Source organism: Peromyscus maniculatus, chromosome 23 (genome assembly GCF_049852395.1).
Source record: "Peromyscus maniculatus bairdii isolate BWxNUB_F1_BW_parent chromosome 23, HU_Pman_BW_mat_3.1, whole genome shotgun sequence".
Lineage (NCBI taxonomy): Eukaryota > Metazoa > Chordata > Mammalia > Rodentia > Cricetidae > Peromyscus > Peromyscus maniculatus.
This window is the reverse complement of record NC_134874.1, coordinates 7,613,684-7,628,068: the sequence shown is the minus strand read 5'-3', so window position 1 is coordinate 7,628,068 and position 14,385 is coordinate 7,613,684. Positions and strand designations below refer to the sequence as shown.

General features: G+C 48.8%; 1 protein-coding gene across 2 annotated transcripts in view; it reads left to right on the top strand.

Moving 5' to 3' along the window:
• Ccdc60 (coiled-coil domain containing 60) overlaps positions 1 to 14,385 on the top strand; it is a 158,287-nt gene that overhangs the window by 103,980 nt on the left and 39,922 nt on the right. Inside the window, exons 3-4 of one of the 2 annotated variants that reach the window (XM_006970818.4) lie at positions 3,475 to 3,645; positions 9,656 to 9,763. In XM_006970818.4, the coding sequence (XP_006970880.1) occupies positions 3,475 to 3,645; positions 9,656 to 9,763 (279 nt within the window). The remainder of the gene's footprint in view (positions 1 to 3,474; positions 3,646 to 9,655; positions 9,764 to 14,385) is intronic. The other variant, XM_076560171.1, reaches the window with a different exon arrangement.

Below are 14,385 nucleotides of genomic sequence, written 5' to 3'. Positions count from 1 at the left end.
TCTAAGGGAGCAAAAGCCCCCTCACCCCCGTGAAGATTTAGAGCCCAAAACTGCTCTTCCCTGCAAATAGCTCTCATCCTACAAATAGCCTAGTAATCAGCAATCAGCAATAATGATGAGGAGGATGTAGGAAACATACAGGGAATTAAATGAGAATCTGCAAAATAAAATTAAGCATTTTTAAATGGGCCTCTGCAGTGTCTGGGGAACACCTCCGGGCTCATTCCGTGATCCCGCCGTCTGAAGTTCCCGGAATAGACTGGGATGTTTGGCGTCTGGCTCTTCCCTCCACCAACCCTGTTCACCTGTCACTTGGGCCCTTCCAGAAGGCGCAGCAGCTGGGATTCCGGCTGCCTTGGCTGGAGAAGGGCTGAAAACTCGGTAGTTTCCTCAGGTTTTCCAGTCCCAGCCTGTCTGTGGAACTCACTAGCTTAGAAAGCCACCCACAAACACTCCGTGAGATGTTTGCAGCATCCCAGAGCATCTTTAGAAAGCACAGCCCCCTGAAGCCCCCAAATCCAGGTTCACTTCAGGACGCAAGGCTCCCGGCCTCTGCCATACACCGTCTGGGCTTCAGTTCCCCCCTCAGCAGGCCAGGAGCAGACTCAGCTCTGCATTTATGCTGACCAGTTCATTCATCAGCACTCTGACCCCCGCTTCCTCCTGGGGAGCTCCTCCTTAGCCATAACGTCACCTCCTCCAGGAAGGCCCTCCTCCCTAGGTAACCCGGACCCCTCGCACACCCCTCCCCCACGGCCTTTTGGCCATTGTGAAGAAGGTGTTTGTGTACACTTCTTCCCCACTACTGTGAACCTTCCCTCGGGAAATGCAGTATCCTTGACGGTTGGTGCAGCCCCAGAGACACGACACAGTGACAGTTAACAGCTGGCTGCCGCCCGAGATACTCTGTCTACGGAGCAAGTTCCAGGGTAGCCAAAGCTACACAGAGAATCCCTGTCTGGAAGAACCAAGTAATAAGAAATAATTGCTTGTGCCCAAACTTTGCCACAGCAAAGAGGAACACAATGCTTGAGATTTCCATGCAAAATTAAGCAATGCCAGGGAAGGATGGTATACTCTTATAATCCCAGAGCTCAGAGGCTGAGGCAAGAGAATTTTGAGTTCAGGGCCAGTTCGATCTACACAGTAAGAAACCAGGAGAAAGGGGCCACTTCAAAAGAAATATCATTTTCTCTTGAACGAGGTTTCAAAGACCGTCTAGTCTGAATTAGATGCCCCTCCCCCAAAGCCCAGAATCTTCTCTCCCTATCACTCTGTGTTATTGTTGGCCTTTTGTGTGTGTCTCTCTCTCACACATTTGTGAGCTTGGCTTAGACATCTGAGTTGTTACGTGTAGATGGCTGCTGTACCATGTGACCTGTGTTGGGATCTGACCTTTCTTTGCCAACCCAACCACAGCCCCTTGATCAGCCCTGATGCATATGGCCGCACCTCCTTCCTCTTAGCTATCTTTAGCAGAGGTGGGATTTGACACCAATGAGCTGCAGAGCAAAGGATGATGGGTGTGTGCATTTTGTCAACTTGTCTGTACTGAGGCAACACAGTAAACTACCACCATGTTTCCTACAGAGACATTTTGGGTCTGAAATTTAATTTGCTCTTCAAATTCTTGGTAAGCAGCCTGTGTGTGGTGACTTGGGGATACAGCGTGAACAAAACTCTGGGGTCTTTGGTGCTCATGGTCAGACCCCAGACCCTCAGTGCTACCTGCTCTGCCATCAATGATCATGGACATGCCCCTCTGAAGGCCTGGCACCTGCTGGTTCCTCCTACGCATGATGTCTCTAATCCTGTTGGCTGTGAAGTGTGTGTGTGTGTGTGTGTGTGTGTGTGTGTGTGTGTGTGTGTGTGTGTGTGTGTGTTAGTTACTGTGTGTATGTTACTGTGGGTTGTGCACATTTGCATGCTGGTGTATGTGCATGTGAGGTCCATTCATGTGGAGACATTCCTTGATCATTCCTCATCTTTAAGTTTTTGAGACAAGGTCTGTTGTTCTAATCTTAGATGGACTTTAAATAAATTAATTAAAAAAAAAAAACAGAGCCAGATATCAGGGTGAAAGCTGAAAGATCAGAGAAGCAGAACAGCCAGCCACTAGTTCTTACCTCTATGAAATCCTCAGCCTCAAGAGAGTGAGTTCCTGTTTCCTCACGTCTTATGTACCTTTCCCCGTCCTGCCATGTCACTTCCTGGGATTAAAGGCATGTGTGCTTCCAAGCAAAGGCATGAGATCTCAAGTGCTGAGATTAAAAGTGTGTGCCACCACTGCCTGGCTCTGTTTCTCTCCTAGACTGGATCAATCTCTTGTAGCCCAGTGTGGCCTTGAACTCAGAGATTCAGATAGATCTCTGCCTCCTGAGTGCTAGGATTAAAGGTTTGTGCCACGATTGCCTGACCTCTGTGTCTAATCTGGTGGCTGGCTCTGTCCTCTGATCTTCAGGCAAGTTTATTAGGGTCCACAGTGTATCATCACAAGGTCTCTCACCACAGCTACAGTGCATCAATCCAGCTTGATTGGCTGGGCAGTGAGCTTCAGGCATGTGCCTGCCTCTGCTACGCCCAGGAGCATGCTGTCATCTCTGGCCTTTTTACATGGTTCTGGAGACTTGAACTCGGGTCCTCACACTTGCGTGGAAGGCACTTTACCAACAGAGTCATCTCCCTGGCCCGGACTCTGGCTCTTCGTGTCTCCTCATAGCATCCTTTAGCAGGCTCACTCTAGGAAACATGCTCCGTAAATACCAGCTGGGAGGTGGAACACAGCTTTCCAGGGATGAAACAGCCTGTCCCAGGTCTTAGTCAAAGACAGATGCAGCGCTCAAGCTGAGGGAGGGCTGTCTGACTCTGGAAATGCAGAGACGGGAGGGGATCTTCCTTACTTCCATGTGACTGTGACAAACAGCTGATACAGACCATCTGACGAAGGAAAGGTCCATTTTATCTCACGGTTTCGGTCCATCATGGCGGGGATGGCTGGACACAGGGCAGCTCAGTCACTGGTGGCAGGTGACAGAGGCCACTCGCGTCTCAGGCGACCAAAAAGCATAGTGAGAGGAACCAGAACCAGGACCTTCAAAGGTCCCCCATAACCCACATCTGCCAGCTGCTCCCCACATCTCAAAAGCCCCACAGACTCCCAAAGGAGGGCCACACTGAAGAGCCAAGCACTCAGAACAAGAGCCTGTGGGGGACATGTCACACTCAAGCCATGATATAAGGGTCCTGTTCTGTGGGCGTGAGATAGCTGATCCTCAGACTGTAGGGTATTGTCCTAATATACTTAAGAGCTTGTCTTTGATATCTCTTCCCACCCCTGCTCACTCTCTCTATGCCTCTACATCTATCTGTCCATCTATTTATCCCTCATCTCTCTCCCTCTCCCTTTATATCCATCTCCCTATCTGTCTGCCTCTATCTCCCTCCCCCACCTCGCGCCCCTGCTTTTGCCTCCAGCTTCCTGATCCAGTGTGTGAAGATAGGCCGTGGATATTTTACCATACTGCGAGAGGAAAATGCCATGAAAAAGAGAGAACAGCAGCTCCAGAAGCTGAAGGAGGAAGAATTAAATAAGTTCCAGCCGGCCAAGAAGTACTCAGATATCCAGTGCAGGAGCACTCTGATGACGTGAGTGGGCAGCCGGCTCGGGGATGCTGGGCAGCGAAGGCTCACTCAGGGTGGCTCCCCCTCCCCTAGGCTGGTCCTCAATCCTTTCCTTGTCCAACCTTCCTGGTCATCCTCACTCTCTGGCATTAAGGGGAAAATCTTCTATTGCACATTCCATCCTCCTATCTGACGATACTAAGGGGGACAGAAGACATCTCGACTGTTCCCAAATACACCTCCCCCATGTTTTCCAAACCTTCTCCTACCCTGATCCCTCCCCACATCCTCTTCCAACCAAAGCTCGGCTCAGTACTCCGGTACTCAACTCCGGTTTTCATGCTGCCTCCTCCCGGTACTTCCTAGCTTTCAGCCACCCACCTGCTGGACCATTTGTTCTCCGGGTCCTCGTACCATGTGCCTGCGTTCATCACTTTATCCCAGTCAGTGTCTCTGCTCTACGCCCCTGGCTACAGCCCCTGGTTTTTACATAAAGCGAGCACACAGAAGAATGTCTGTGTTCTGAGTAAAGTCACTTCCCTCTCAGGAAGCCTTCCTCCTGGCTAGGCGAGGACCATCCACAGACCGCTCCATTATGAGATGCTCACATAGATAAAACAGCAAGAGGAGCCATAGCATCGAGCACAGCAGTAGTGACAGATGTTCACTGTGCAGCGTCCCCTCGAAACAGGAATTTATTAGCCCTGTTTGAGAGCTGTAGAAACATGGACTAAAAGATACCTGTTGGTTTTCCCAACATCACTAGTAAGAAGCATCCTCAGTCGCAAACCCGGTGGTACCAAAGCCTATGGGCTTCCACAATCATCACGGACAAGGTCCCAGGAAACTTGGCTTGTGAGGGTGGAACACAGCACACCCCGGGGATGAGAAGAGAACGCTAGAGCCGACGGGGAGGAGGCACGTGATAGAAACCGGCTACAGCTGCAACCAGTTAGCAAAGCTCACCCCAGCAACCCATTAGAATCGCCTGGTAGCTGCTGGTAATTCACAGCTACCAAGGAAGCTGAGGCAGGAGGTCAAAAGACCCAATCAAAAAATAACAAGAATGGCCTGGAGAGATTTTTAAACCACTAACCACTAGTGTCCAGGCTACATCCAAGCTAATTATAGTGAGCTCTGTCATGGGCTGGGGAGAGTTACATGTTTGTAGCATTTTTAAATTCCCCTGTTTCCAACAATATGTTGGGGTACACAATATATCACCACACTCCAGTCCCTCCTACAACGCCCCACTTCCTCCAGCGAGGCTCCGCCTCCTTCAACAACCTTCCCCAACAGCACCACCTGCTGGGGGCTACGTGTTCTCACATGTAAGCCTGTGGGGGACATTTCACATTCAAACTACAACAATCTGATGCATTCTTACCGAACAACTAATGGTGATATATTGAAAGATGTCAACACGCAGAACTCTGAACTCCACTCCACCTATCCCTTTCAGTTGAAAGAATAAACAGGAATCAAGAAGAAGAAGAAAAAAAATACCCCAGGGAGTTAAGTGTTGACCAGGACTGGGATGGTGATGGGAAACGGTGTGTGATGCCAACAGGTACATCTATGACACACCAGTAACAGTCCATCAGAAAGTCTGGGCATCCAGCATATATGATTAAAGCAGTACTTATTTTCTTTTTTAAAAGCACCTTTAAACATTTAATTGGCACAGAAATGACTATGTGTTCATAGGGTACAGCGTGGCATCTCAATACACACGTATAACATGCAATGGTCAGATTGGGGTCCTTACCAGATCCATCACCTCAAACATGTTAGTTTGAGCAGAAAACTTTCAAAGCCATCTCCGTTCACTATGAGGGAGAACGCAACCCACTGTGATCAATCACAGGTTTCCAACCGCTGTATAAGGTTAGAGGTTACTCTCCCCAGGAGGGCATGTCAGTCAGCGAGAGAGCATGTCCCAGCATTCACAAGGTCTGGAGTTTAATCCCCAGCACCGCAGGAAACATAAACCATATCGTTCTTCATAGCAAGTTCTCCATGCTTTGTCTTTGGCCAAAAGTCATACATAATATGTTCAGGGTCACAACCATTAAAATGTCCTCATTTGGACCTTGAAAAAGGTATGTGACACAGAGAGAGACGGGCAGTGACCCCGGGGTCTTTCTTTTTCTGACAGTCCCAAGACCTTGGTGCTAACTCTGCCTTCTACCCAGAGCCCATCACTCTGCCCAAGCCCAGGACCCCAGTGCTGCCCGTCAGCTGGCAGCCCTGCTGTAGGATAAAGAGGAGTAAAGCCCTGGCTCCTTTTAGCAGAAACCATATTGTAATGAACAAGCCACCCAACCTGCACCACATAAGGAGAGGAGAATGTTGAAGAAGCCACATAGAACATTCCACTTATGTGGATGTGGCCTTAATCCACAGCCAGGGGACCCCTTCTCTCTCCTTTGGTCCTTGTTGGGGTATTCGAGACATGGTTTAGAATTTAATAAGTTTAAATACGCAGGCAGTCACTCCTTTCATTGGTCTGTTTATGTTCCATCTGGTAGACTCTCTGAGCTGCACAAAACAAAATAAAAGGCTCCCCACTCCGTGAGTGCAGCATCAAACGCAAGAGTGGGCCTTGCTTTCTAAGTTTGCACGAAGAGACTGTCTACAGCACGACAGGGTCACAGTCACGAGCACAGTTAGGACCTGGATTCAAGTTCTGACTCCACCTACACAGCCGCTGGACTTTGAGCAATTCACTGGACCTCTCCAGGCCCTTCCTTTATTTTACCCAGATGGATGGTACCAGACCCCTGTCCTTACTGTGAGGATTACATGAAATGATGGCTCTACTGAGCACAGACCACAGCATATAAAACACGCTCAGTGGCCGTCAGCGACTGTAATACAACAAAGTGATTTTGATCTCTCTGGGCTTCCGTTATATTTTTGCATAGAAATCTTATTTTCCATGAAAGTGGCCCACATCTAAGACCTACCTTCTACAAATACAGTTCCAACACAGAGGTCTCAAGAACAAAAGCACTCTTTTACAAATGTCTTCTAACCAAGTATTTGATCTTTTGTTTTTAAAATGCAAAGGGGATTGTTTTTACACACACACACACACACACACACACACACACACACACACACACACACACACGCCTCAGCATCTAAGTGATTCCAGGCAGAAGTTTTAAGTCTGACAAACTAGACAAGGAAAAGGGGAAATCAAGCCGGTCCCACAAGGTCCCTGCCAGCAAGCTCTCCTCCCCACTGGCTCAATGACCTTGTTTTTCAGCTGTTGATTCAGCTGGAAAAGGTGGAGGGGGAGTGGAATTTGTCTTATAACTGGAGTCAAGAGAAGACATCAAGGCCAGGCGGTGGTGGCGCACGCCTTTAATTCCAGCACTCGGGAGGCAGAGCCAGGTGGATCTCTGTGAGTTCAAGGCCAGCCTGGTCTGCAGAGTGAGATCCAGGAAAGGCACCAAAACTACACAGAGAAACCCTGTCTCAAAAAAAACCAAAGAGAGAGAGAGAGAGAGAGAGAGAGAGAGAGAGAGAGAGAGAGAGAGAGAAGACATCAAACCGGCGATTAAGGAGTATGAGTGCTGGGTTAATTTCTGTTCACTCTGGGAGACACAGTTAGGCTGGCAAGACAGAACACGGCCATGTGTTTGCTGGTGAGATTTTTCTTCTCTAGTTTGTTTTCCTGCTCTAGTGTCAAATACAGAGTCAACAGACATGGGAACTGGGGCACCTAGATTCTGGGGCTGTCTTTTAATTAGCTCCATGACCCCAAGACTGTCCTCAAACTCCCTAGGGGAAGGTGTTTGGTCCTCATGTGTGTGTCAGCATGACCTCACATGAAGCTGATCTTTGCAAGAGAAACTGCTCCCCACAGCACCCTCTCGAAGGCTTCCTTTCCTCGGTGGACCAAGACAGAAGCATGGGCAGAGCTCGCAGGCCCAGGCAGTCTTGTTCACGGACTCCTGTTTCCGCCTCGGCGCCCAGCCTCCTCTGCCACGCTGAGCACACGCCTCCCCGCACTGCCTCCCCATACGAGCCCGTCCTCTCTTCCAGTCGCCTAGTGAACTCCATCCAACCTTCAGATTTCAGTTCAGTGTTTCTTTCTGTTCCCATCACTGCAGCCATGAGGTGCCGACTCCAAAACTTCCGAACTCAGGGTGACGGACACTGAGATCAAAGGATAGTCACTGCTGCCTTTGGTGTCAGCTAGGGTGGCTCAGAGGAGCCCGCTCCCTCACACTGGCCTGCTGCCTCTCCCCGTGAGCCTCTCCACAGGCCAAGGGGTTCCTCACAGAGCAGATGCTAACAGCATCCCAGGACGCAGGGAGGAGAGGTCGCTCCCTCTTGAATCCTGACATGACATCACTTTTTGGCAAATTCTATTGGGTCCGCCCACCACAGAGCCACCATCTAAGGACAGGGGGAAAGTATGGGGACCCACTCTCATCTGGAGGTTTATCGGTGGATCTGGGTGATGTTCTTGTAACTGTCATGGCTCCCTCAGGGGATTACAGCCAATGTTAGGCTGTCATACTCTGTAACCTCCCTGTACACACTAAGCCCCATTGTGTGCTTGGTTACACCCAACCCCACAAGACTCTCAGCCTCAGGAGGGGAAGAGGAGGCTCAGTCTCCTTGGATGCTACATCTGCTGCCCCTGCACAGAGAAGATATTCATTAGCTATTGCTGGAAGTGGGTGATCGGGAAGCCCATCAGCCACCCTGTATGGAAAGCACTTACATGGGACTCCTGAACTACTAGCCCTTCAAGGGAAAAGGTGAGTGGGAAACCATCAGTGCCCAAGCCTGGGGTGAATGAGCCCACCCAAACAAGCACACACACACACACACACACACACACACACACACACACACACACACACACCCCATCTTCAGCTGCCGCTGATGCTCAGCAGTGACATGGCCGGGAGTGACCAGCATTTTTAAGATTTCAAGAACCAAAGCTTTACAATTTTTACATGAATTTTCCCAAATTTAAAATATGGGTGGTCGATTAAGTTGCATGTGCGGGCACACACACACACACACACACACACACGCACACGCACACGCACACGCACATATGCACACACACAGTCATTTGATTAAAATATACCTGCAGGCCGAATTCAGTTATAAGGGGAACAAAAATGCCTGTGATGCAGGAATATTTGAAAGAAAACCATTTTCTACAACTGAGATAACCTGCTCTGTGAGGGCTGAAGAAAAACAAAACACTGAAATACGTTTCAAAACACCATTCCTGGAACCCAGCCAGAGATGGAGAGTGTGCCAGTCAGTCTTGGTTGTCAACATGACTGAATTGAGAAACGCCTAGGAGATTTGCAGTGCCCACCTCTGGGTGGGTCTGGGAGAGGGTTTCCCGAGAAGATCGGCTAATAAAGGGAGATCTGGCCTGAGTGTGGGCCACACAATCCCACAGGCTGGGAGCCCAGATGGAATAAAAAGGGGGAGACAGAGAAAGCAAGTCACCACAGGTTTCTCTCTGTCTCCCTCTCCTCCTTCCCCCTCCCTCTCCACCCCTCTCCCCTTCTCCCTCCCTCTCCTCTCTCCTCCTCTACCCTTTCTCTTTCTTCCCCTCTCCCCCCTTGCTCTGCAGGGTAAGCTGACCCACCACCCCCTCCCTGCCACGATAGACTGAAACTCTGAGGCAAAGCAAATCCTTTCTCTCTCAATCTATTTCACCTGAGTATCTTGTTACAACAATGAAAAATGAACACAAAAGTATTTCTTGTCTGATTCTTGAGGGTGCATTTCCAACACCTGGCGCGGTGTCTCCGAAACAAAGGATTTACCTCCTTGCTTGTCTTCTTGGCTCCTCTGGTGGGGCAAGTGTTTTCTTTTAATATGCTCTGTTCATAGGCTTCTAGAAGTCTCACCCAGCCGGCTGGCATGATTGCCAGGCACACTGTAGGTGCCCAGTAATGACTGCCAAATAAACTCTGTCATAGATAAGGTCTAAAGCCGCTCTGTATGACTTACCCTGCTCCCCCTTCTGTTCTTCCCTCAGTACCTACGAGGATGAGAAGTTAAAGAAGATGGAGGCCGGCATCATTATGCGCCCGTTCACGCCGGTCCACAGCTGCCTCATGGCTCCCTCCTTGCCCGACTCTCACGTGTAAGCACGGATTATGTGTCAGGAGTCATTCAGGTGCTCCTCTGTCCTCTTGAAAGGGATGAGGAGCTTGGAGCCAGCAAAACTGGCTCATAAAAAAAAAAATAACAGAGAACAGACACCATCGATGTGGTGGATTAGACCCCAATGGCAAATCCGATGGGCCAGGAGTCATCCCTTCCCTCACCAAGCCAGACGCTCAAATGTACACTAGTTTGCAAAGCTTGATAGAATCTGTCTTGAGTTCTCACTGCAGGGCTTGTACAAAAACATCTCAGCTCACGGGACATGATTTTTCCCCCCAAAGACTCAGAGAGCTATTTCCCAGGGAAGTCTCTGTGGTCCGATGCCTAAAGGCCTGGCCTGCTCATCTCATGGTATGCAGAGACTAGTCAACCTTCCAAAGTGCACGCTTGCTTTCTGAAACCCTGACATCCGGTTCTTCTCCTGTCTGTTCTGAGAGCTCTAAGTCCACAGCTTTCTACCTGGAAAGGTTCAGGCAGAAACATGACCTCTGACCTCAGCCCCATTGGCATTGGAGACTGAGAGTTCATTGCTGTGAAGAGCTCTCCTGTGTAGGACTGGATATTTAAAAGCAGCATCCTGCCGGGCGGTGGTGGCGCACGCCTTTAGTCCCAGCACTCGGGAGGCAGAGCCAGGTGGATCTCTGTGAGTTCAAGGCCAGCCTGGGCTACAAAGCGAGTCCCAGGAAAGGCGCAAAGCTACACAGAGAAACCCTGTCTCGAAAAACCAAAAAAAAATAAATAAATAAATAAATAAATAAAAGCAGCATCCTGGGCTTCTGCCCAGCAGATGTTAATAGCACCCTCACTCTGCAAGCTGTGACAACCACAGATGTCTGCGGACATGAACAGATGTCCCCTCCAACCTCAGTGTTGGAAACCTCTACCTTAGGAGAAGGCATGCGCAGTGCTGCACAGAACATTCTGCGTTTATTCTGCTCCCACAGCCTTGGCGGTAATGACTGCCACTCTGTAGACACTGCGTACACTCAGCCCTCTCCACAGCCCTGCTGTGTAGGTATTTCCTCGTGCCTCTCTGCATAAAAAGAAAGTGGAAGCTCAAAGATGGGGACCCACCGCTTCTTGGTCCCAGAGCACACACAGCATGTCACCCTCCCAGGCTTTAAGCCAGATCTGTCAGATGTCACACCCCAAGTTCCCCTCACGTGCGCTATAGAAAGTAGATCTCAAGGCCTTGCCTTTGGGGAGTCATGATACATTTTGAAAGTCAAGTCTCCTGCACACAAAGAGTAACCCAGGAGTGAAATCACAGGGATAGATATTAAAGATTATTAATAAGAACACTTAGTTCATGGTAGAAGGTGCAGGCAGCCATTACCCACCCCACCTCCACCTCCACCACCACCACCACCATCATCACTACCATCACCATCATCACCACCACCACTACCACCTCCACCACCATCATCACCACCATCATCATCATCATCACCACCTTGATCATCATCATTCTCCATCATTCATTATCACCCATCACCACTGTCATCAGCAGCACACACTGAACACGTCCGCATCCCTTCTTAATAGTCCATGTTAATCCCACCTCATCCCACTGGCCTCCTGCCTACCTTTGATTGACATTATCTGGGTTCCTTGGTAGACCTGTTCATCATGAGCATTCCAAGTGGCAGCCTAGTTTGGATGCCCTTAAAGTGTCCCCTTAGGAAAACAGGCCTTGTGATTGCTCAGTGTCTCTTGGAAGTGTCTCCTGTCTCCCTGCTATTCCCATGGATATGCCCTCTGGAAGCATGAGATTCACATACATCAAGAGATGGGAAGAGATGCCTTGAAAAAATGGGTCCTATTCCCCATTCATTTGATCTGAACAATGAGGCTTAAACATAATGAGCCTGAAGTGTAGTGAACAGAAATAGTTTCCATCACTGCCAAATGGGGAAAGTGAATTCCAGTAGTAGATGAGCCCTGCTTGAGGTCTCACAATGGGACCCTTAATTCCCTGGCTCTGGCTCCAAGCTCAGGTATATTAGGCTATCATTATGTCAACTCACAGTGGATGTTATAGTCATATGTTCATTGTTATCTATGAGGTATCTAGTAAATGTCTTGGGGTTTTGCACATCCTATGGTCTCTCTTGCAACTACTTTACATTTGTAGTATGAAAGAGACAAGGATGAGTTGTATTGTCTGTGTTCCAATAAGGCTTTCTTTATAGAAACAAGGGAGAAACCCACTCACTGGCTATAGTTTGCCAACCCTTGCCATAAACTACAGATGGCCATTTCTTTTCCTTGACTAGTGAAAGGTTCTGGCCATGTTGAATAGCTAGAACATTAATGTATTTCTCAACTTGGAGTGACTTAGAACTCTCTCTCATTGCTTCCAAGTCTACAGATTGCTGGGTGAACCCACCTTAGCGGCTTCTGGCTGGGTCTGCTTCTGTGTTTGTATCCAGTTGTTGGGTAAATTGGAGGCTGGCTGGTCTTGGCAGGACCAGCCTTTGGTTTGATTGGTTGCTTGGTGACTAGAAAGATAGATGCATCTCTCAACATCTAGTGTAGGCTGCTATGGGCTTGTTCACACTATATCCAAGAGGAATTCTGAGAACAAGGGCCTGAACACAAGGCTTCCTAAGGCAAAAGCTCACAAGAGGCACAGTGGCCCTCTACCATTCTGTTGACCAAGCCTGTCAAAAGACCAGACCAGACACAAGGAGTGAGAGAGATTCCACTTCTTGATAAGATGAAGTAGCAAGTCAAAACACAGAGGAAGTACAATGAAGAGTGGGGGGGGGGTCAGGGTATTTCAGAGATTTATTTTATTATTCTTTAACTGTGTTTCTGTGTGTGTGTGTGTGTGTGTGTGTGTGTGTGTGTGTGTGTGTGTGTGTGTGCAGTGCCCTCAGAGCTCAGAAGAGGGCAGCAGATCCCCTGGAGCTGGAGTTACAGGTAGTTGTGGGCCCCATGTGGGTGCTGAGAACTGAACCTGAGTCCTCTGGAAGAGCATCCAGTGTTCTTAACCACTAAGCACTCTCTCCATGAATTAGAGCATCTTTGTAATCAGTTGTATTAGGCATTTTTCTTTCCACCGTGACAGAATACTTAACAAAAGTAAAGTCTGACAGGTAAAGTCCCTTGCTGCCAGGTCTGGTGGCCTGAGTTTGATCCCTACAGCCTGCAAGGTGGAAGGAGAGAATTGATTCTTGCAGTTTGTCCTCTGATGGAGACAGGTGCAGCACAACATACCCCCTATCCCAGCACATCAAATAATTTTAATAGTTACTTAATTAGTTACTTGGTGTCATTAACTAATTAATTAATTATCTAATGTAATAATTAAAAAAGTTGTAAATAGACAAAAGAAAAAAACAATGTAAGGGAAGAAGAAATTTTTCTGGCTTGAGTTTGAGGGGATTCAGCCGACCCTAGAGGAGAAGGCGAGGCGGTAGGTGCATGAGGCAGCCTGCTTTTATCTGAGCTGATCACAAAGCAGAGAACTCGGGCCGAACCAAGCCAAGACACAGCTCCCAGGGCCCCAATCTGCCATCTAGTCATCACATCCCAGAAGTTTCACTGTCTCCAGAGACAGCACCATTGGCTGGGGACCACCTCAAACACTGAGCCTGTGGGGGAACGTTTCACATTCTAACCATAACATTAGTCTACTGAAAGGCATGGGGGTAGGCTCTGCATGTCGTCATCGTCTCTTAAGCTCTCAGCCACAGCATCAGTCAGGGTAGACCAGAACCCGGTTAGCCCCCTCAATCCCAGTGCAACTGATCCCAAAGCTGGTTAATAATCCTGAATTAACTGTGTGGGATCGATCCCATCACCCCAGGGGAGACTTGGCTTTTACCTTTCAAAAATGGGAGGGGTGGTCTAGAGGATTGAGACACAGATTCCTACCATCTCTATACAACGACAAGGCTGTCCCTAGCAGCCTTTGCTAAATACCCATTCAGTAACAGCGTGCCCACACCCTACGTCCAGATCTGCCATTGAACACTGGAGTAGATGACTGTAACAGCATTGTACACACGGTCTGGCAGCTGTGAGAGGAAACTGCTGTCGCCCCCACCCACCCAGGGATGTTCACCCCCACCCCTCGGGGTCCTACTGTATTTGCTCAGGTGTGTGGCTGCTGGTTCTCAGGTTCTGAGCCTAGGCATTGCGGACATGAGCTTTGTGCAACCCCATGCAGAGATTTTCTCTACTGTGCTTTGCAGTCAAGCAAATAAGTGTTTTCTCTTTAAATCTGAGCTATTGTTCTGTGACCTGGAGAGAAAAGGCAGATCTCTATCAACAAAGCTTCCAGGTTTTGTTTGTGCCTATTTCCAAGTTCGTTCACTACAGATGAGGTGAGAGAGTGTCGAGTTTCCGACTCCTTGTAAGTGATCTGGACCCATTAGATGAAACCATTTCCTGATGAAAAATGACTCTACCCTACGGCAGGAAAAACATCATCAGGGATTCAGGAGGCTGGGCTCAGATTCCAACTCTGCCATTCACTGGCCTCTTGACCTTTGATGAGTTTCATGGTCCTTTATACCTCAGTTTCTTTCATCTACAAAATAGCGATGCTAATGGTACCCCCTTCCCAGATTCATAAGGAGTAATCCCTGG